We start from the raw sequence: 23,275 nt of genomic DNA, 5'->3' as shown, positions 1-23,275 counted from the left end.
TAATTTATGCAGAACGTCGCCCAGGTTTAGTTATTAATACTGCTATGAATAGTTTGTCTAAGTTTCCATGGTGGGGGCATGACAGCCAGTTAGAAACAATCCAGGTAAAGGGGTGATTTGAGAGCAGTTTTAAGGTCCTTTGACAATATTCACACAAAACTGCCAAATCAAGAATTGTTTGTTTTATTAGTGTAAAAATCATGTTCTCTCACGATTAGTCATCCACATAATTGCAGTCTTGGATAGTTAAAGGCTAATGGGTACCCATCAAAGGTTTGTAAGATTTGCCTAAGCAATCTACTCAAGATAAAAAATGCCTTAAGACTAATCACAATAACCTGTTTGCTCCGAACAAAAAAGATTTGAAAGAAGCAAACTAATGGCTATTCCATTCATTAAGAGTGTCTCCAAATACAAGAAAGAAGATTGTATCTATATAAAATGCAGGAGGAGAAGGCTGACCTTTCACCTTCCGAGAAGTGTAATTCTCAATGAATGAAGCAACACCTCAATACCCACATAGGGAAGTGTAACTCCTATGAAAGAGGGTGACACCTCACACTTTTAATAAAAATACACATACACCAACAAGGTTAGCAATATTTACAACATAGTTTTTCATAGTAGAATTTATTGACAATGTGGATCATAATATCCCTCCTATGGAGTGTTGTGTTGTTCTTCTTGGTAGGTCCTATCAGCACTGTTGATACGCCTGCTACAATGGCTACTGCATGGCAAGCTACCTGACAACAAAATATATCTAGACCTCATTTTCTATAGCCACCTTCTCAACGTCTCATTATTTATGTGGATAGACAAGAGGACAATTGTAATGAAGAAAACACACAATTACAGAAATATATTGTTAATAGTTGATTTACTCACACAAGAGATACATAAGGAATTCTGATTAGCCAAGTATTCAATATGCTCAAGGGAATACTCATAAGGCAGGGTTACACCATACAATGACATGTTGGAAGGTTACAATTCGGAGAATCAAAGTGATAGGAATCCCCTATAGTTAATCTTTAATGTATTAACATTGATGGAGAGTAAAAATTTAACCCACAAGATATCCATTTGAAGGAATTGAACTTAAACTGCAAGCTATTTAGTTGACACAATATAACTAAGGTTAATGTGAGTCACATAACCTCCTCCATAATCTTCAAATAAATCATAAGAAACTGAACATAGGTTTACAACATGGCACCCCCCTTAGCTTGTTTCTCTTTTAGAGCATGCCAAGAAACCAAAGAGTAAGACTTATTCATTTACCCATCAATTTGTGATATTGATTGGGTTGTAGTCCTTAATGGTGCCATGTACATCCCTGGTTGTTGCTCCTTTAATGTTTGTATACCCATAGTTGTTGGTTCTTTGATTCCATACTTAATAATTGTTGCTCTTCTTTGATGCCAAGTATACCCATAGCTATTGCTCCTTTTTTCATAGGTATGTGGATGTTGATATACCACATCCTTTGTAGGCTCAAGCTCCTATTCCATACTTCACAATATCTTCCAATTGTTCCTTCAGCTTTGCAGCAGGTGAGGAATTTGAGTTTCCTTCACAAGCATCTGATTCTTTCTCATGGTCTTCTCCAAATTCTTCTTTGTGATCTACTTTGGAGTCTTGGTTATGCTATTCTTTAGATTATTCCTTATGCTTTTGTTTAGATTCTTGATTTGGTAACTCCATGTACCTCCTTGTCCTTGATTTTTATTGGTTCATGTTGAGTGCCTTGCATTGTTGATTCCTTTTTCCTATAGAAAGTATCAAGTGTTAAAACTTGAACCAGAATATAGAAAATCTGAGAACAGAAAATAGAGAAAGAAACACAAATGAACAAGCCCTCTTATCCTGGGAAAACCCTCCACCTGAGGGTGAAAAACCCAGCCCACTCAAAATTAACTTTATTATATCTCAGAAAAGAATACAATTGATGATAGTCTCAGAATACTATCAATCATAATAATATGAGTTCGATTCTCTATGTATCAATCATAAAATGAACTCAGCTGATACAACTCGAATACAAACCAAAGCCTACAAATATCTGAAACTCAGTATGCAGAAAGAAATACACAATATTTCTGATCTGACAGATACGATCACAAGGAAGAAGAAGCCGATCAAGAAAGCTGCCGAAGAAGAAGACGTGACAAGGAAGAATGACGAATATAACATATCGGAATTTCAATGAAGAGTCACACGAAGGGAGAGGTAGAGGCATGGACAGTTACTTCTGCACGGACAGCCTCATCACCTTCACCGACAGCCTCATCACCTCCACCGACAGCCACATCACCTTCACCGACAGCCGTTGCAACATGAAGAGTCACCAACAGTAAACAAGGCAAGGAAGGAAGCTAAGGAGCCAATGCTAGACAAGATAAATAATGAGCCGATAATCTCTATCGAAGCTATATCTTCAACATCAAGGACTTCTTTGCACATTAAGATTGATAGTTTCCATACTTTCTAGGCTTGGATGCCTAAAATCATTTCAACCATCATAGCTATAGCATGTAAAATGAAACACCAATAATTTTTGTCCATAACAAGCTTCAAATCTTTATAAACTTGAGCCTTTGCACCATATACATGTCTCTATGACATGCCTTGCTTGAACATGCAATTGCTTTGCTTAGTCGACATTGATGACATTATTGTTGTTTGTAACTAGGATAATGTATGGGTTCGGATTGCCTCAAGGCAACATCCGAACCCACTTAGGACTGGGCCCTATCCTAAAGGGTAACGTGCCCCAAGGTTAAACCCAGCCCTATCCTAAGACCCCACGCTACAACAAATATTGGCACCAAAATTAAAGGAGGCCAACTTGCAATAATCAAGTTAAAGATGCATATAAATAAAAGACACTTTGCAAGTCATTATCACTCATTCATTTTTCCAGCGAATTAGCTCTGCCTGAAGAAGTGCGAACTTACTCTTGAGGGTGCGAAATTGTCCAGACTTATGCGATCTAGTTCTAGAGGACAAAGGCAATTTTGGTGCAGACTTGAAGAAGTGCAGATCTGTCATTCATGAAGGATTCAGATTTGTAAAGGAAGCTAAGTATTGTACTTTTGCTGTCAAGAGAATATATAATCTGACCTAAGGGTCTTTAATGCTGGGTTTTTCCTCCTTGGAGGTTTTCCCAGGGTATTTGTGTTTGTCTCTGATCTACTTCCTTCATTTTTGATTTTTTATTGAATGATGACTTATTAAAATGCTACAAATCTGATTACAATCTAGGGCATAATTAAAGGATATAAATCTGATTAACAAACCTAGGGTATAAAATTACATGGTATCAGAGCCAAGGTGTCACTAACTACTGATTTTTAGCAAATCAATTGTTGCATATAGCTGCTGTTTGTTTTCAGATTAAAATGTCAGGTTTGAAGGCTGAAGATAGACTTGAGGGAGCCATTGATTTTGCTGCTTGGAAAGTCCGTATTCTATTGATCCTTGAAGAGAATGACCTGCCGAAATTTGTAGAAGAAGAAAGGCTGTCTCCTCCAGAAGATGCTGAAGAGTTGAAACAGTTCAAGAAAGATTCCCTCAAGGCTAGAAGGATCATAATTGAGTCCGTCAAGAATCATCTTGTCACTGTCATATCAAAGTTTTTGTTTGCCAGGGAAATGATCAAACACTTGGAAGGGATGTATGAAGTCAACAACCTCAGCAGGGCCCTTGCTCTAAGACAACAACTTCTTCACATGAAAATGAAAGAAGAAGACTCAATCATAGCCTACTTCATGAAGATCAATGAACTAAAGGACAAGCTAAGCACTCTTGATTGCCAAATCTCGGATAAAGATCTTGTTATGATTGCATTAAATGGTCTACTTGATGAATGGGAACCATTCATTCGTAGCATTGGTGGAAGAGCCGATCGCCCCAACTTTGAGCATCTTCAATCCGATTGCATCGAAGAGGAATCTCGAATTGAGGTAAGAGGAAAACTCAAGAACTCTCACAAAGATAATCATGTTCTCTTAGTTAAATCTAGGAAAGGTGGACATTGGAAGAAAGAAAAGAGAAGCAAAGATTTTAGATCCTCCTCCTATGATCCAAGGAAAAAGTCAAGAGATTCCTCTCACATTCGTTGCTTCAGATGTGATAAGTATGGTCACTATGCCAGAGATTGTCAGAATGACCCAAAGGAAAGGGAAGCCAACTTAAATGAAGTTGCTGAACAAAGTGAAGATTACCTTCTTATCTCTGCTCTATCCAGCAATGTTCCTACGAACAACAATGCGTGGATACTTGACAGTGGTGCCTCCAGACACATCTCAGGATTCCGTGAGCATCTCTTAGATCTGATTGAAAAAGACACCAACCTTCATGTAGTAATCGGTGATGATGCTCGATACTCGGTAAAAGGTTCTGGCACTACCTCTTTAAAACTAAATTCTGGTATTTCCTTACAACTTTGTGATATTCTCTTTGTACCTGGTATTAAAAGAAATCTTATTTCCATTTTTGCCTTAGAAGATAAGGGTTTGCAAATAGCATTTTCTGAAGGGGAAGTACTTGCTTGGCCTAAGAAATCTAATTTCAAATCTGCTCGTATTATTGGAAATAGATGTGATAGTTTATATAAGCTTGTAGCTAATCCAATTCAAGCTCTCATTCATGAGACCCCTGAATCATGCGAGCTATGGCATAGAAGATTGGGTCACCTACACTTCCAAGCTCTCCCCACTCTCGGTAAAATGGTTAAAGGTATGCCTAAACTCAGTTTATCTCATGATGATGCTTGTAAAGGTTGTGCAATGAGTAAGAATGTAAAGAATCCTTTTCATAAAAGCGATAGTAGGGCTAAAGAAAGGTTATAACTTATTCATTCAGATTTATGTGGTCCTATGTCTGCAGCATCTCCTAGCGGTTTCCTATATTATGTTATCTTCATAGATGATTTTTCTAGGAAAACATGGATCTATTTTCTTAAATCTAAAGAGTCTGAAGAAGTCCTAAACAGATTTAAAGAATTCAAAGCCTTAGTTGAAAATACTACAGGAAATCAAATTAAATGTTTGAGGTCTGACAATGGAGGTGAATACACCTCAGGTAGTTTCTATGACTTTTGTGTTAAAGCAGGAATTAAGAGTGAGTTCTATGTTCCCTACAATCCTCAGCAAAATAGAGTTGCTGAAAGAAAGAACAGGACCATTGTTGAAGTTGCAAGAGCCATGATCCATGATCAAGACCTGCAAACTTTTCTATGGGCAGAAGCATCCAAAACAGTAGTTTATATTCAGAATAGATGTCCTCATCGCACCCTAAAGGATGTGACTCCTGAAGAAGCCTTTACAGGAATCAAACCTGACATCAGTCACCTAAGGATATTCGGGAGCCCTGTGTATGTTCATGTGCCTAAAGAAAAACGAACCAAGTTGGATCCATCTGGAAAGAAAAGCATCTTAGTGGGATACAACGAATCTTCCAAAGCCTTCATGATCTACATTCCAAGCCAAAGGTATGTTGAGGTAAGTAGAGATGTAACTTTTGAAGAAGATATTGCTTTCAAAAGATCTAAAGGTTCATTATCCAACAATAATGATATGGTGATTGAAAATCAAGATTCAATAGTTGATGCTAACCCTGAGATATAGGAGTCTACTGACCTTCCAGATCAGGAAGTTTAGAATGACCCATCAGAACCTATGCACTCTACCGATATACCTCAGGATATTGTGGTCTGCAAGAAGAGACCACTTTGGGTTAGAAACACGATTCAAGATGCTGAAGGATTTGCTGCTCCCAGAGGAACCTTTAGAGATAGCAAGAGATTCCAAAATCACGCCAACTACATTTCTGTGATGTGCAATATCATTGAGTCTGAACCTCACAATGTCGAAGAAGCTATGGCCCATCATGCTTGGAAATTAGCCATGGATGAAGAGTATGGGTCTATCATCAAGAATGATGTCTGAGACATTGTACCTAGACCCAAAGGTAAGTCTGTTGTTCTCTCTAAATGGTTGTTTAAAATTAAACATAATGCTGATGGTAGTATTGAAAAATATAAAGCTAGGTTTGTAGCTCATGGTTTTTCTCAAAAAGAAGGAATAGATTATGAAGAAACCTTTGCCCCTGTTGCTAGATATACTTCTTGTGTCGGGGAAAAAGCGAGACTAGGTTAACATGCCCTAATCCTACCTTTTGACACACATTACGGAATACGAAAAAGCCTAGAGGTATCACACAATTGGCTACTTCTTTTTGTGAAAGAGAGAGCCACGGGCTACCTATTAGGATTTCTATTCCTTTGTTGAAATTGAAAGATAAAATGATGCAAGTTCAAGTCCTAATCCCAAAATGCATGTATGAACTAATAACAAGATTGCAGAATTGAGATTAAACAATGAACAGCTGTAAACACAAGGACAAAACAAGAATGCAGATGCGTACCTGGAGTCAAAATCTGAGTGAAAATGTTCGGGACGGGGGCGCGGGCGCCACTGTCCTGATACTGTGTCGGAAACTGCACCTGAAACTGCTGTTTTGCTCTCTGGAAAACTGTCGGAAATGCTGTCTGTCAGGAGGACCAGGGCGCCCAGCGCCTCTGTCCCAGGGACCAGGGCACCCAGCGCCCCTGTCCTGGCAGGACCAGGGCGCCCCACGCCCCTGTCCTGGTCTTTTGCTCTGCAATTTGGTGGGAAGGTCGGTCTCAGTCTGCTTCTCCCGGATCTGCAACCTGCGGCGTCGTCCGAGTCCTGAAACCTGCACTTATATCTGAAAAGGGTATGGTGGGCGGCTATATAGGGTTTTGCCTTAGTCAAACCCCCGCTTCGGTGATTTCCACCTCCACGAATAGTCAAGTTGTATTGTAAAATGTATTGTGTGTGCAGACCTTGTGTGTGTGCAAGATCCTAAAATGCAAATAAGCAAACTAGAGCAACGTAGAAAGTAAATCCTAATTGCTTGTAAATGATAATGTAAATGCTCTAAATCAAGATGTAAAGTGATCTAAAGCATGAATAAGTGATATATTGAAGCTTATGTAAAGACATGAAAACAATATGAAATCATACCCAACCCCCAAGGGAGAGGTACAAGCCAATCTTCAGTTGGTAATCTCCTATTGCTCTTCAATGTCTTCCAAGCCCTAAATGGATGAATGAAATTGATAAATGCTTGATAAATGGATGTTGAATGTTGTTGAAGTCTTCAAAGATCTGCTCTTTCGTTGCATATGAGGTTCCTGAAAACAAAAATCGGATCCCTTTCAAATGAAGAAAGAGAGCTCTTATGTATGAAACCCTAGGTCGTAATTTCGTCTTTTGGCCGACCTAGAGATTGAATCTCCCGCCAATTTCTTGGGGTTAAGCTTTATTTTATGATTGGATTGTGCTCCTAAAATTTCGGGAAAAATGTCCGGGACCATGTGCACTCCGAGCGCCATGGTCTCGACAACTTTTCACCAAATTTTCAGGGCCGTCGGATATGATGATTTTAGAGAGAATTCTGAAGTTACAGGTGATTTCGAGATGTTTTGACCCTTGAAACCAAGCCCCCAAGTTCAAAATAGGACTTAATTAGGGTTTTTGATTGAATGATGTATTGGAGGAATAAAATGAAAAGGGCACGCTTTAATGAAAGGACCCAACTTTATGATGTGGAGGACGATGAAATAGGACCTTAGATCTAATTAATTTGATTAATTAAGTGCTAAAGGAGAAATGCAATGCAAAATGTAAAATGCACAAAGGCGAGTGCTAAACTAGGTGTGAAATTGTACCACCCTAGCAAGTGCGTACAATTTACGACGCTACATTTAGCCCCCACTTTAGCGGTCATATGAGTACTACGTGCATATGCAAGCTAAAGTACAGAAAAGTAAACATTATTTGAAAAAGGATATATCCATAAGTTGTTGGACGGAGCCCCCAGCGGTATCTGCAGTACACAGTTAGGAACCGCACCCTACAAAACACACGTTAGATCACAAAAACACCTAATGCTTACTAAGGAAAGTGATGAAATTTGTGAGTAGCTATATGCCCCCCCCTGTTTCGACTTGCTTATTAGGGAGGTGAAACAGGGTAGCATGTTTACTTACGACAAATTGTGTAAGAGAGTATTGATGAGGGATGTTCACTGAATAGGCTTTATCAGAGCACTTTTTGGAACATCTCGAGAGTAGGGGAATGAAAATACGATTCCTACGCAACAAATGGTTCGAAAATCGCATCTCCCAAACTCAAGTTATGATGAAATGAGTGATAGAGGAAAATTAGGGTTTTGAAAGTAAAGGTAAAGGAATGAAAGTATATACCTTGAAAATGACATTTGCATTTGTCACTTTGTTGATTTCTGAGTATTGTTCATTGCAGCGGAGCCCACATAGCCATCATCATGCCTTTACGACGACTGGAGCGTCCCACGAGGATTGAGATCATGCGACAGGCTGTGATCGATGATGAGCCACTGGACGAGGTGAGTTGACTGAACGTTGACTTTTGATTTTCTACATTTGACTTTCTGTGATCGTTTGCGGGCCCTGGAATCTGACCCATGGTCCTTGTGGGGCGCCATGGTCCCTGTGGGGCGCCATGGTCCCAATCAGGACTTGGCGAGGGATGTCAGGGTTAGCATACGATGTTCGACAGTTTGCGTGAATGATTTTGATGATTGAGTACTGATTATACTTATGTTTTTGTGTTGCAGGGTCTCCCATACATGAGAGAGCATACGGCGGGGTAGATTCTTCACAGTTTGCGAGATCAGATTCCCCGGCTGACTCAGGCAGAGAGGGATACATTGTCGATCGTGGGTTTATGGTATGCGATCCTCATGCCGGCCATTCGATTTCATCCTGCGATGCTGATGGCACTGATGGAGCGATAGGATCCTGACACATGCACATTCCATCTTCCAGTAGGAGAGCTGACGGTTACACTTGAGGATGTGTACCGCATACTTCGTCTTCCTATCAGAGGAGCTACTGTGACATACGCGACCGACCGGTCAGCGGAGGACCATCAGAGAGAGTAGGTATACTGCATAGGGAGAGTCAGGCCGAGCGAGACGAGAGGTCGCATCATGGTCAGCTGGCTCTTACATCCTACAGGAGAGGTGCCCCTTGTGAGACGTCTTATGATTGCCATCATTGCACTAGCCGTCTGCCCTAATGGGCGAGGTACGCACATGCATGGGGGTCTCACATGGTGCATCAGAGCTATGGAGAGACACAGGAGAGTATATGCTTGGGGTCGGAGTATGCTTGCACATCTCTATCATGACCTTGAGGAGTATGTGTTTGGACAGGGCTGTAGCTTGATGACATGCACACTTCTGCAAGTGTGGATATTTGAGCACTTCACATGCACCAGGCCTGTCTGCTTTCCGATGAGTACGGCTAGCGAGCGACCTAGGGTGTTTGCTTATCCACTTACCAGCGAGTGGAGATTTGGGGATCTGCTATATTGGAGAGTGATATTTGATAGATTGACAACCGAGGTGACAGTATGGAGACCATATCTGCGGATGCACAGATGGGATGGGATGGAGAGACAGTTAGCATGCTTACAGAGGAACCGCCTATTGCGGGGACGATATTCACATATCATAGTCCCATTCTACTTCGACCGAGTACGGAGGCAGTTTGGGCTAGAGCAGTGTGTTCCAGCCGATGTACCCATCTATACTCGACACTCACGAGTCCTTCCTAGACCTAGAGCAGTAGCGAGACCGACGATAGATGACATCGAGACTATAGATATAGAGGGATCCGATCAGGATGTGGTCACTGATTACTCTGCAGAGCCTGGAGCACAGCGCAGGTATGTCTCATGGTTTATGAGATCATACCTAGGGCCTATCTTTCCACCAGATCACCCGACAGGCCATCCAGGCCCATGGAGACATGGAGACTGAGATGAGGATCAGGGATTCAGGTCGGAGGAGCCAGAGGAGGGAGAGGGTCATGAGGAGGCAGGAGATCCTGATCCACCCACAGGAGATCAGCCTAGTGCCGAGGAGGAGGAGGAGGATGACACAGATAGAGATGAGGAGAGCGAGGATGCAGGTGAGGATGCAGACGAGGATGAGGATGAGGATGAGGATGAGGATAGAGATGATGAGGAGGGGTCAGATGCCGCTCCCCACCATTGAGGAGATGATACCATAGCCTTGGATCCTCCTCTTATTCCCCAAAAGGGGGAACATGAGGCGATACGGAGACCTGTTTCTAGTACGGGCCAGCCTACACCCATCGTACATAGATTATTTGAGCGTGGGGAGCCTAGTAGTTCCCAGTCACAGATACTACCATATCATGATCCCTACTGGCGTGAGGGAGATCTAGGTATAGTAGGTTTATATTGATTGATTAATGTTTTGATGATATAGAATGGTACTAATACAAAAATCTGTTCTACTGCTACAGCTAATGTGCAGGAGTGGCGTTCCCTGATTCAGCAAGCAGTGACAGACATTTCCACGATGGCACAGATCCCTAGTTCCTCACAGATTGCTTATAGGCCTCAGGGGAACGCGGGTCGGCATAAGGACTTGTTTTCCCCATTCCGAGTACAGGTGGACATATGGAGGGAGAGAGAGAGAGTTCTATCAGAGAACCTTTAGCGGGCATAGCGAGATCTAGCAGCAGCTCAGGCCGAGGCTACCTCCTATCGCGCGATCCTTATGGATAGGGATCGTACGAGTTCCTGTCGGAGTCACTCACGGTCTATATCGCGCTACACACCTATGGGTCCACCTGCACGGCCGGATCAGGAGGGAGCATCTAGTCGCACTCTCCAGCCACCAGCCCTAGGGATAGGAGATGATCTTATGATGTAGGATAGGTCACATTTTGGATATATAGTGACCTATATTTGTATACGACCCACATATATATATATATATATGCATGCTTCTCTTTGTCTCAAATGTGTTATCTTTAATGCTTAAAACAATGTATATTTTGCTTTGATTAAATCTAATACATTTGGTAGATGTACATGTATGTTCAGGATTTAATTTCCATGTGATTGATTTCTCAATGCTCCATGATTAAATTGATACATGTGTGACTTAATTAAAATATTTAATCAAGTACTACATTGATGATAGGGAAGAAATATGCATTAAGTCTAAGAATCATATAACTAATGTGATTTAATTTTGAACTTAAACACAACATGATACGATTCTACTTAACGCATAAAGTCATTGTGCAATATGCTAGCATAATGGAAATGTAAATCTTTTACAATTTACATAAATGAATTCAAGACAAACTATAAAGTAAAGAAACACGCTTGTCAAGAACGAAGCAATATAGATTAAACACCATATCATTTAACTCTATTTTGCTCTAATTAGGATATACTAACATATTACCCAATGTTGAAGAACTGAAAAGAAGATAGATGAAATGAAAGATAATGAATGAAGAATTAAGCATAATATCTACGCAAGTGCATAGCATTGATAGGTTCTTTAAGAGGCGTATCGTCTACATCCGCTATTTTGTAAGCACCTGATCCATAATCTTCAATAACGATATATGGTCCAAGCCAATTAGGACTAAATTTTTCCTTTTCTGTAGGTAAGACATTCACATTGCGCTGATTCTCATAGAGGACTAAGTCACCTACTGAGAAGGAATGTTGAATAACCTTATTATTATAGCTTCGTTGTAGAGTTTTGTGATACGCTTGAATATGCTCAAGAGCGTTTATACACTGTTCATCAAGCATCTCAAGCTGTTGAAGTCGTTTTTCTCTATAAGAGTCATCATCTACTATACCTTTGAGAGAAACCCTAAGTGATGGAATCTCTAACTCTAAAGGCATAATAGCGTCAGCACCATAAACAAGATTATAAGGGGTAGTTCCTGTAGCAATTCGTACACTTGTTCGGTAGGCCCAAAGAGCATAGATTAACTGATTACTCCAATCCTTACCATGCTTATTCACGGTTTTGCGAAGAATTTGCTCAATTATCTTATTGGATGATTCGGCTTGACCATTTGATTGAGGATAGTATGGTGTAGAAAATCGATGTTTGATATGATACTTCTCGAGAAATTTCTTCACGTCCTTGTTCTTAAATGATGTCCCATTATCTGAGATTATAGTGGAAGGTATCCTGAATCGAGAAATGATGTTTTCTAGAAGAAATTGACAAATCACTTCAGCAGTAGTAGAGCGAAGGGGAATAGCTTCTACCCACTTTGTAAAGTAATTTGTTGCGGTTATAATGAAGGTGTGTCCTTGAGATGAAGGAGGAGAGATTTTACCAATGAGATCCAAACCCCATGCGAAGAAGGGCCAAGAAGCTACTTGAGAACGAAGTTCTTGGGCAGGAGCATGAATCAGATTATTGTGTTGTTGACATTGATGACATTTCTTAACAAATGAAAAAGAATCCTTCTGCATAGTTTGTCAATAGTATCCCATACGAAGCAATCTTTGAACCAAGGATTTGCCTCCAAAATGCCCCCCACAGGCACCTGAATGTGCCTCTTCAAGAGCAACGGGGATTTCCGATTTGTTAAGACAGCGAAGGAGAAGATCGTCATAACCCCTTCGGTAAAGGACATTAGAAAGAATGATATATCTAGCAGACAGCTTGCGGATTCTAGCCCTAGTGTTCCTATTGGCGGAATCAGGAAAGGTGCCATCGGTCAGATATCTTACGATATGCGAGTACCATTCATCTGAGTCTATAAAGTCACAACATGTCACCAAGCTAGAATCGTCTACAATAGCTGGAGAAATAAGGTTGTGAATAACAAATTTAAGATCAACCACAGGGTCCTCTAAAGATACAAAAGAAGCCACACATGCCATTGCGTCCGCATGTCGATTATCTTTTCGAGGAACAGGTTCCATGGTATAAGAATCAAATTTTTGTAATAAAGAGATAGCAAGGTCTTTATATTGTGATAATTTGTCTTGTTTTGCTTGATACAGTCCCATTACTTGTCTTATAATCAATTGAGAATCTCCATAAATATGTATGTGCTTTATATTCAGAGCTAAGGCTGCTTTTATTCCCGCTATAAGAGCCTCATACTCAGCAATGTTATTGGTACACAGGAAATTTAGACGATAGGATAAGGGAATGGATTTCCTTGTAGGAGAAATCAGAACAACACCTGCCCCCGATCCCGTACGACACTTAGAACCATCAAAGTATAACTCCCAAGTTTCATCTTTCTCTATAGAAAGAACGAAGTCATCGGGGAAAGACTCAGAATTAGGGAAGGAGAAAGGTGAAGGGGCCTCAACTAAGTGATCGGTCAATGCTTGCCCTTTAATTGCTCTTTGTGAAACAAATTTAAGGTCAAATTCCGTTAACATCATAACCCACTTAGCTAGGCGTCCTGATAAATCAGTCTTAGAGAAAAGATGCTTCAAAGGATCAAACTTTACCATGACGTGGACTTCTGAATTTAAAAGATAATGTCTCAATTTCTGAGTTACAAACACCAGGGCCAAGCATTGTCTTTCTATCGCAGAATATCAGGTCTCATAATCGAGTAAGGTACGACTTATGTAATAAACCGGACATTCCTTACCATTTTTATCATGTTGTGCCAACAATGCTGCGAGAGCATGAGAGGAAGCAGCTGTATACAGAAGGAAGGGTTTAGAAGGTTCGGCAGGTTGAAGAATAGGAGGACTAGCCAAATACACTTTTAAATCTTCAAATGCTTGCTGACAATCTTCATTCCATTGAAAAGTGATATTCTTTTTGAGAAGTTGAGTAAAAGGAAAGGTACGATCCGCAAGTTGACATACGAACCTACGAATAGCTTGAATCTTTCCTTGTAAGGTTTTAAGTTGAGACACATTTCTAGGAGGTGGCATGTTGACAATAGCATCTATTTTCTTAGTGTCCACCTCAATCCCATGATGCGAAACTATGAATCCTAATAGTTTTCCACTATCCACACCAAAAACACATTTTCGGGGATTCAAGCGCATGTGATATTTACGAATTCTTTCAAAGATTTGACGAAGGATTTTAATATGATCTATGCGAAGAATGGATTTGGCTAAAATATCATCAACATAATCCTCTAAAATCTTATGCATATAATTATGAAAGATAAGGGTCATCGCTCGTTGATAAGTTGCACCAGCATTTTTAAGTCCAAAAGGCATCATTATCCAACAAAACGTACCCCAAGGAGTGGTGAAAGCGGTTTTGAATTGATCTTGAGGGTTAATGAAAATTTGATTGTATCTTGAAAAACCATCCATGAAGGATAACAAGGCATGTCCTGCCGTAGAATCAACTATCATGTCAATGTTTGGAAGAGGGAAATCATCTTTTAAAGAAGCTTTATTTAAATCCCGAAAATCGGTACACATTCTTATTTTATTATCTGGTTTAGCCACAACGACAATATTTGAAATCCACGGGGAATAATCAATAGGGCGAATAAATCCAGCCTCCAATAATTTTTCAATTTCAGCCTTAACAAGCAGAGCCACCTTAGGATTCATTTTTCGAATCTTTTGTTTCACGGGCTTAGCATCAGGAACTAGGACAATATTATGAGTGACAATCTTAGGATCTATACCAGGCATGTCAGAGTATGTCCAAGCAAAGATCTCGGGGAATTCATGCAATAAATCTTCATATTGTTTTTGTTCCTCTTCATCCAAACATTTTCCAATTTTAATAACTTTTTCTTCATTGCAAAGATCCATCTTAACATCAGTGGTGCCACTTATGAGAAGATTACTTTGTTGAGGAGTATCCTTTAACTGAGAGAATTCTTTCACAATCTCATCATTATCAATCTCTTTTCCAAAATAGGCTTCAGTGTTCAAACAATAAGGGAGTCCCCTATTGTGATGATAACGAGGAAGAGTATCATATGCTCCTAAAAACTCAGCTAAAGCATCATCGGTAGGAAAGATATCCAAAGCACAGTCACACGAAGGATCCCCATCAATATACTCGGGGTGTTGCATTGATAGAGATGTAGAAATAGCATTAACACTAATACATGGTCTCTTAGAAGCTTTAGTGCGCTTGCAGGGATTATAACCAAGTCCAAAGGCATAATGGTGAAGATTATTCTCTAGAGGAACCTTTATTCCTTGTTCGTGAGCACCACAACCATTTCCATGATACCCATGCTTAGCAAAAATGCGAAAACCACGACCATAACGATCAGCCATTTCAGAAAGAGAAGGTGGTTTTTCATAAGACAAAGAATCAAACTCTTCAGAATTAGAGGTGTGAGGAGAAGAAGTTTGAGAAGCGGCCACAAAATTGTTGCTCATAGGTTCAGGTAAGATTGACTGACTTTTAGCTTCTTCCTTCTTTTCAACTTTAAGTTCTCTAGAAGGAACCTTATATTCACCTACAAAGGTGGGATTAAAATCAAGTGATCCCCAATCGTCTTCTGCGAGAACCTTCTCAGGATCAAAATCCTTCTTATGTGTAGATTCAAGTCGAGAAGACTCTTCTTCAGGAGCTCCAGACTCATCCAAAGAATTTTGATCATCAGAGAGCGAGGATTCATCGATAGGTATCTTGTTTAAAGAGTCATCACTAGACGAGGACGACTTAGAAGAACCCCCTTTGGAAGTAGATGTTTGTAAACAAGCTTGGAAATTAGTATCACCTATCAAGGTATATGTCTTATTGTTATAGATAAATTTAACTTGTCTATGCAAAGTAGAGGGGACAACTTGCATACTGTGAATCCAAGGTCTCCCTAATAACAAGTTGTATGTTAAATTTGCCGACATAACATGGATAGGAGTAGGCAAAGTAACAGGCCCCACTGTGAGGGGTAAAGTGATAATACCTAATGAAGTCTTAGCCACATTGTCAAAGCCTCGAATGGGACGAGAGTCAGGCTCAATGAGGGATGTATCCACATTCATTTTATGCAATAGATTAATGCTACACACATTAAGGCCAGAGCCATTATCTACTAGTGTTCGTCTTATAGCAGTGTCTTTCATGATGACCACAATCATCAAGGGATCATATTGATGTTGAATTTCACTAGTAGGCAACTCATCTTGGGTAAACACAATTTGAGCTTTAGGATTCATCAAAGAGTTAACCAAAGATGCTATATTACTAGATGTATTCGGTGGAGGAACATTCAAATCTTTCAAGGCATCTTGTAACATTCCATGATGAGCGGAAGAAGTTTGAATCAAATCCCAGAGGGATATCTTAGCAGGGGTAGCTTTAAGTTGTTCTATGAGATCATATTCCTTACCCATAACTTGCGAAATACGGGGAGCTTGTGGAAGAGTTGGTTGAGGATTAGGAAGAGAAACTGGAATAACAGGAGGAGGATTAGGCTGCCTATTATTTCTGGTGTGATAAGTATGGGCAACCGCATGATAACTCTCTCTAGTTAATTGCTTGGCATAACTATAAGGACTTATAGGTTTTCTTCCTTGCACAATGATGATTGGTTTATTCGGAGTAAGAAAGGAATCATGATCATACCCTCCTTGGACAGTAAGGAGAGGTGATTTAGGAACTTGAAAGGTGGGAGAAGGATAAGCACCTTGGACTTCAAAGAGAGGCTTATTATGCCCATTCAGGTTTATCATGTTAACCAATTTAGAAGTCTTGTTCTTGTTTAAAGATTTTGATAAAGCCACAAAGTCATCAAGAGCATCATCCAACAAAGTATGATCATAGCTATCAAAAGGTTTACCTTTTGATTCAAAAGGAGATATCTCTTCATAGAGGGGATTGTTGAAAACAACCATGTTACTAGATTCAGTGGAAGAGTTGATAGGAATGTACCCTTGAGAGGAACCATTCAACTTATCTTTCTCATCACACCTAAATCTCATAGTAACAAGGTTTATGAGTCTTTGGTAAAATGAAGGTTTGGCATCTTTAGGGTTCAAAAACTCATCTAAAACTTCATCTAATTCATCTTGGCTATACTCATAATAATCATCATAAGCATGAACATTTTGCAAATAAAAATCTGACATTTTGAAATAAAGGTTGCATAAAATTTAAACACACAATGCAAAGAAACACACTCCTTTTTTTTTTTTTTTTTAATGAAAATGAAATGAAAACACACTAAATCTAGATCTAGATCTAACAAATGCAATGCAAGAGGAAGCAATGATAGAGTTCACGTCGGGTTCACCAAAATGTGTAGGGGAAAAAGCGAGACTAGGTTAACATGCCCTAATCCTACCTTTTGACACACATTACGGAATACGAAAGAGCCTAGAGGTATCACACAATTGGCTACTTCTTTTTGTGAAAGAGAGAGCCACGGGCTACCTATTAGGATTTCTATTCCTTTGTTGAAATTGAAAGATAAAATGATGCAAGTTCAAGTCCTAATCCCAAAATGCATGTATGAACTAATAACAAGATTGGAGAACTGAGATTAAACAATGAACAACTGTAAACACAAGGACAAAACATGAATGCAGATGCGTACCCGGAGTCAAAATCTGAGTGAAAATGTTCGGGACGGGGGCGCGGGCGCCACTAACCTGATACTGTGCCGGAAACTGCACCTGAAACTGCTTTTTTGCTCTTTGGAAAACTGTCGGAAATGCTGTCTGTCAGGAGGACCAGGGCGCCTAGCGCCTCTGTCCCAGGTCCCAGGGCACCCAGCGCCCCTGTCCTGGCAGGACCAGGGCGCCCCACGCCCTTGTCCTGGTCTTTTGCTCTGCAATTTGGTGGGAAGGTCGGTCTCAGTCTGCTTCTCCCGGATCTGCAACCTGCGGCGTCGTCCGAGTCCCGAAACCTGCACTTATATCTGAAAAGGGTATGGTGGGCGGCTATATAGGGTTTTGCCTTAGTCAAACCCCCGCTTCGGTGATTTCCACCTCCACGAATAGCCAAGTTGTATTGTAAAATGTATTGTGTGTGCAGACCTTGTGTGCGTGCAAGATCCTAAAATGCAAATAAGCAAACTAGAGCAACCTAGAAAGTAAACCCTAATTGCTTGTAAATGATAATGTAAATGCTTTAAATCAAGATGCAAAGTGATCTAAAGCATGAATAAGTGATATATTGAAGCTTATGCAAAGACATGAAAACAATATGAAATCATACCCAATCCCCAAGGGAGAGGTACAAGCCAATCTTCAGTTGGTAATCTCCTATTGCTCTTCAATGTCTTCCAAGCCTTAAATGGATGAATGAAATTGATAAATGCTTGATAAATGGATGTTGAATGTTGTTGAAGTCTTCAAAGATATGCTCTTTCGCTGCATATGAGGTTCCTGAAAACAAAAATCGGATCCCTTTCAAATGAAGAAAGAGAGCTCTTATGTATGAAACCCTAGGTCGTAATTTCGTCTTTTGGCTGACCTAGAGATTGAATCTCCCGCCAATTTCTTGGGGTTAAGCTTTATTTTATGATTGGATTGTGCTCCTAAAATTTCGGGAAAAATGTTCGGGACCATGTGCACTCCGAGCACCATAGTCCTAACAACTTTTCACCAAATTTTCAGGGCTGTCGGATATGATGATTTTAGAGAGAATCCCGAAGTTACAGGTGATTTCGAGATGTTTTGACCCCCGAAACCAAGCCCCCAAGTTCAAAATAGGACTTAGTTAGGGTTTTTGATTGAATGATGTATTGGAGGAATAAAATGAAAAGGGCACGCTTTAATGAAAGGGCCCAACTTTATGATGTGGAGGACGATGAAATAGGACCTTAGATCTAATTAATTTGATTAATTAAGTGCTAAAGGAGAAATGCAATGCAAAATGTAAAATGCACCAAGGCGGGTGCTAAACCAGGTGTGAAATTGTACCACCCTAGCAAGTGCGTACAATTTACGACGCTACACTTCTATTAGATCTATAATAGCTATTGCTGCAGCCAAAGGTTGGGAGTTGCATCAAATGGACGTTAAGACGACCTTCCTCAATGGTGTAAGTCTATATTGAGCAACCAGAAGGTTATGTAATCCATAAAAGAGATTTTCATGTTTGTAGGTTGAAGAAAGCCTTATATGGGCTCAAACAGGCTCCTCGTGCTTGGTATGAAAGAATTGATAAGTACTTACTAAGCTTAGGATATTGCAAGAAATGATGCTGATGCTAACATTTACTTGAAAGTTTATAATGATGAGATGCTTATTTTAGTTTTGTATGTGGATGATTTATTTCTCACTGGTGAAAGTAAATTAATCATAAGATGTAAGAAGGAATTAGCCTCAGAATTTGAAATGAAGGACTTAGGTTGAATGCATTACTTCCTAGGGTTAGAAGTATGGCAATGATCCAATGAAATTTTTTTAAGTTAAGGAAAATATACTATTGATATTTTGAAAAGATTTAGAATGATAGATTATAAACCTATGCATACTCCTATGGAATCTAACTTAAAGAAGTTAAGTGTTTCTGTAGCTAACTCTGATTTTGCAGATCCATCTGAGTACAGGTAGTTGATTGGTTCCCTAATGTACCTAGTCAATACTAGGCCAGATATCTGTTATGCTGTGAATGCTCTCAGTTAGTTCATGTGCTTACCTAAACTTGTTCACCTGGTTGCTGCCAAGCACATTCTAAGATACTTGCGTGGCACGATTGGTTATGGGCTGAAGTATTCACTTAATACCTCAATCCTCTTGGAAGGCTACTCAGATTTAGATTGGGCAGGAAGTGTCAAGGATAGGAAAAGTACTTCAGGTATCTGCTTCAAATTGGGCTCTGCAGTGATCTCTTGGGCATGTAGAAAGCAATCTTCGGTAGCATTAAGCACTGCAGAAGCTGAGTACATTGCCGCATCTGTTGCATCCAGAGAAGTAGTGTGGCTTTGCAAGCTCCTTGTTGGATTATTTGGTCAAGCTAGTGGTCCTACCACCATTCATTGTGATAATCAAAGCTGTATAAAGATGTCAGTAAATCCCGTATTCCATGATCGGTCCAAACATGTGGAAACACACTATCATTGCATTCGGGACATGGTGCAAAGAGGCGCCATTCATCTAAAGTACATTAGCACAGATGAACAAATTGCGGACATCCTTACCAAACCTTTATCCAGAGTGAAGTTCGAATACTTCAAAGACAGACTTGGTGTTTGTTGTGACCATTTCACACATCGCCCCATTAAAACAGGGACCCCCTCTTTTTTGCTTTTGTTTTGCCTGTTCTTCTCTCTGCTTTTAGGGTTTTGAGTGAGTGAGTGAGTCGTCTGGACTAGGGTTAAGCCTTAGGGTTTCCTTTTTGATGTTTTCAAGCCGAAGTCCAGTCCAATTTTGAAAGATTTTTGAGCATCCTCGCGTATATTGCAATTTTGAAATAGGATGAGCCTGCCAGGAGGTCAAGTATGTCTCAGGATGAGTCTAAGTGCTAGTATTTCAAGGGCAAATTCAAGTTAGGTCTAAGTGATAGCATTTTGATGATTAAATTATGCATTTTGTCTGGGTGAATTTTGACCAAATTTTGGAAGCAAGGTAATCGATTCCTGGACTTGGAGACGACCTAACCTTGCGTGATGAAGTGATCTGAAGACCTAAATTTTTGATATTTTTGCTTATAAGGGCAAAATCGCTCCTGTCCCTCTCCCAGGGACCAGGGTGAAATTGATATTTTATGCATCTTGGTTATTGACTTGTTTTAATTTGTTTTGTGCAGGATCGCCAAGGGATGCAATCGAGCGTGAATTGAAGATTTTGAAGATTTTGAAGACTCAAAATGACAAGTTTTTGAAGATTAAGACCAAATCACTCCCGTCCCTCACTGAAGAACTAGGGCGAGATGGCTTATTTGGATCATTTTGGGCCTTAGTTGATCGAACTAAAACATCAAGGACGCGACGAAGGATGAAATGAGCATAAAGGAGTATCCAGACTTGGTCGTTGGCAAATGAAAGATTGGAGATTTGACCTTGAGGACAAGTTCGCTCCTGTCCCTCACTGAAGGACTGGAGCTTGATCTTCAAAATTACACTGTCCTTGCAGGATGAAGACGATTTTTATGATTTAAAGAGACCAAGGAAAGCATGATTTATCCATTGGATATAATTTGGAAGACTAACAAATGATGGATAAGCTTAGGTTTACAAAATTGCTCTTGTCCCTCACTGAAGGACCGGAGCTTGAATTCCAAGTTCGCCTTATCCTTGCAAGATTTGAATGATTTCGCGATTTGAGAAGAACAAGGAAAGTGTGTTTTATCCGTTGAATATAACTTGAATGGACCACGATGGAGAAAATCAACCCAAAATTGCCTAGGCGCTCCTGTCCCTCTCTCAGGGACCAGAGCGATTTTCAAAGAAAGCTCCTGTCCCTCACCCAGGGACCAGAGCGATTTTCTCAAAAGGCGAGTTTGTGGCAAAGGAAAGGCGAGTTTCAAGTTTGACATGAAGGAAGGAAGGCGTGATCACCCCGTTGAAGATAATTTTGAAAGTTGGCGAAACACAAGTGAGCTTATAAATGCAAAATCGCTCCTGTCCCTCTCCAAGGGACCAGGGCGAAATATGGGTTATCCAGCCTCCCCCTCCGAATTTAAACGAGTCCAAGTGAAGAAACAAGGTCAAGATGATATTTGGAATGCCTCTAAGAAGAACGAAGTTGCAAAAGACCACAAAACTTGCTCAAATTGGCTAAGGCGCTCCTGTCCCTCTCCCAGGGACTAGAGCGAAATCTTCAAGTGTGCCTAATTTTAGAGTGCCAATATCGTTTGCAAGACTCAAGAAGGAATAAGGAGCAATGTTTTACGCCTTGAAGACAATTTGATGTTGATATGATTAAGGATTTGTGCCATAAATGCAAAATCGCTCCTGTCCTTCACTGGAGGACCAGGGCGATTTCTATAGAATCAGTCATTTCCTTCCAAAATCACGTCAAGGCGAAGTCTTGCAAGGTCCAAAATGTCTTTAGGAAGGACGATGAACAAGGAATTAACCTCAAGAGTTGACAATTTTAAGCCCAAGAGCAAAAATCGCTCCTGTCCTTCATTGGAGGACCAGGGCGAAAATAATGAGGGTCATTTTTTGTCTTGGAAAGCAAGTTGAACATGCCTAGAACGAACAAGGATGATCATTGCCTACCTCACAACTCGATTTGGCAATTAAAGAGACAAAGACCAAAGGCAAAAATGTAAGGTTCGCTCCTGTCCCTCACCAAGGGACCGGGGCGAAAATCTGCAGAATATCAAGTTTGCCTTGCCAAGGACAAGTTAAGCATGTACAGAATGGATGGATGAAATCATCACTTGCCTTGCAACATGAATTGGCAATTAAAGAGACAAGGGTCAAGGATAAAAGACAAGTTTGCTCCTGTCCCTCACCAAGGGACCAGGGCGAAAGTACTTTAAGGCACACTCCTTCCACAAAAGGGACGAATTAAGCTCAAGATTCCCAATTAAAATGCTATTTTGGATGTCCAAGGTGGGACTTTGAACGTAAAAAACAAGAAATACAAGGTTAAAATGCATGGGCGCTCCTATCCCTCTCCCAGGGACCAGAGTGATGTGGTTAGTGTCCCTTATTCCTCCCATGCTTAGGCGCCAATATTTTCGAATTACATTAAAATGCCAAGTTCGCTAAAATTTGAAATTTTTAAATTAAAATGGGCATTTAATAAGTTCGCATAAGGCATTTAATAATTAATTAAGCCTTTTAAAAAAATTGAAATTTAATTGCAAAGGCATTTAATTAATTAATTATTAAATTAAATAAAAAAGAGAGCGCTTGGGGTTTTATTTTAAATATTTTATTAAGGTCGGCCTCCTTTTTATTTAATTTTTGTTTATTATTGGCCCTATTTTCCAAGTCGGCCTAGGGGCAATTATCAAGATGAGCGCCTATATAGAGGGGTGTGTTGAGCATGTTAATCCATCATTCAATCATTTGCCCAAGTGCGATTTTGAAGAAGCAATAGAAGTGCGAATTTTGATCCAAGGAGAGGAGCGAAATTTCAATCCAAGAAGGAGTGCGAGTTGAAGGCTAGAGTTGGAGCGAATTTTCCTTAAAGCGTTGAAGACCCCAAAGGGTGACGAAGTTGAGAAGGAGGCGCACTTGCTAGAAGACTTCGATCTTCATTTTGCCTAGCGAATTTCCTAATTTTGCATCTTTTTTAGAGTTAGTTCTCAAGAGAGGTATGGCAAGATCTCCCTTGTCCAAATTTTGAATTTTGAATCATCCTAGCCTCAATCTTGAATTTTTGAATTTTGAATCTTGAATTCCAAATTGCATCGTTATATCTAGGAAATGATAATTCGAGGATGTATCATGAAGTTTCCTAAATTCAAACTTTAGTCTAGTCTATATTTCTACATTGCAAAATCTATTGCTCATTATGAAATGTTG

General features: G+C 40.1%; 2 protein-coding genes across 3 annotated transcripts in view; both read left to right on the top strand.

Moving 5' to 3' along the window:
• Positions 1-23,275, top strand: part of LOC131036460 (uncharacterized) — a 59,581-nt gene that overhangs the window by 14,901 nt on the left and 21,405 nt on the right. The window lies entirely within an intron of this gene.
• On the top strand, positions 8,016-10,866 carry LOC131036472 (protein MAIN-LIKE 2-like). 2 transcript variants are annotated; one of them, XR_009104105.2, is made up of 3 exons: positions 8,016-8,460; positions 8,692-10,330; positions 10,412-10,866. XR_009104105.2 is itself a non-coding variant. In XM_059213655.1 (2 exons), the coding sequence occupies exon 1, from the start codon at positions 9,067-9,069 to the stop codon at positions 9,898-9,900; it is 834 nt and encodes a 277-aa protein (XP_059069638.1). In that variant the 5' UTR covers positions 8,611-9,066; the 3' UTR covers positions 9,901-10,330; positions 10,412-10,866. The 2 variants fall into 2 exon arrangements, 1 of the variants encoding a protein (XP_059069638.1); XM_059213655.1 differs by lacking the exon at positions 8,016-8,460 and having other exon boundaries at positions 8,611-10,330.

The sequence above is a fragment of the Cryptomeria japonica genome, chromosome 10, assembly GCF_030272615.1.
Source record: "Cryptomeria japonica chromosome 10, Sugi_1.0, whole genome shotgun sequence".
Lineage (NCBI taxonomy): Eukaryota > Viridiplantae > Streptophyta > Pinopsida > Cupressales > Cupressaceae > Cryptomeria > Cryptomeria japonica.
This window is presented reverse-complemented; position numbering and strand designations above follow the sequence as displayed.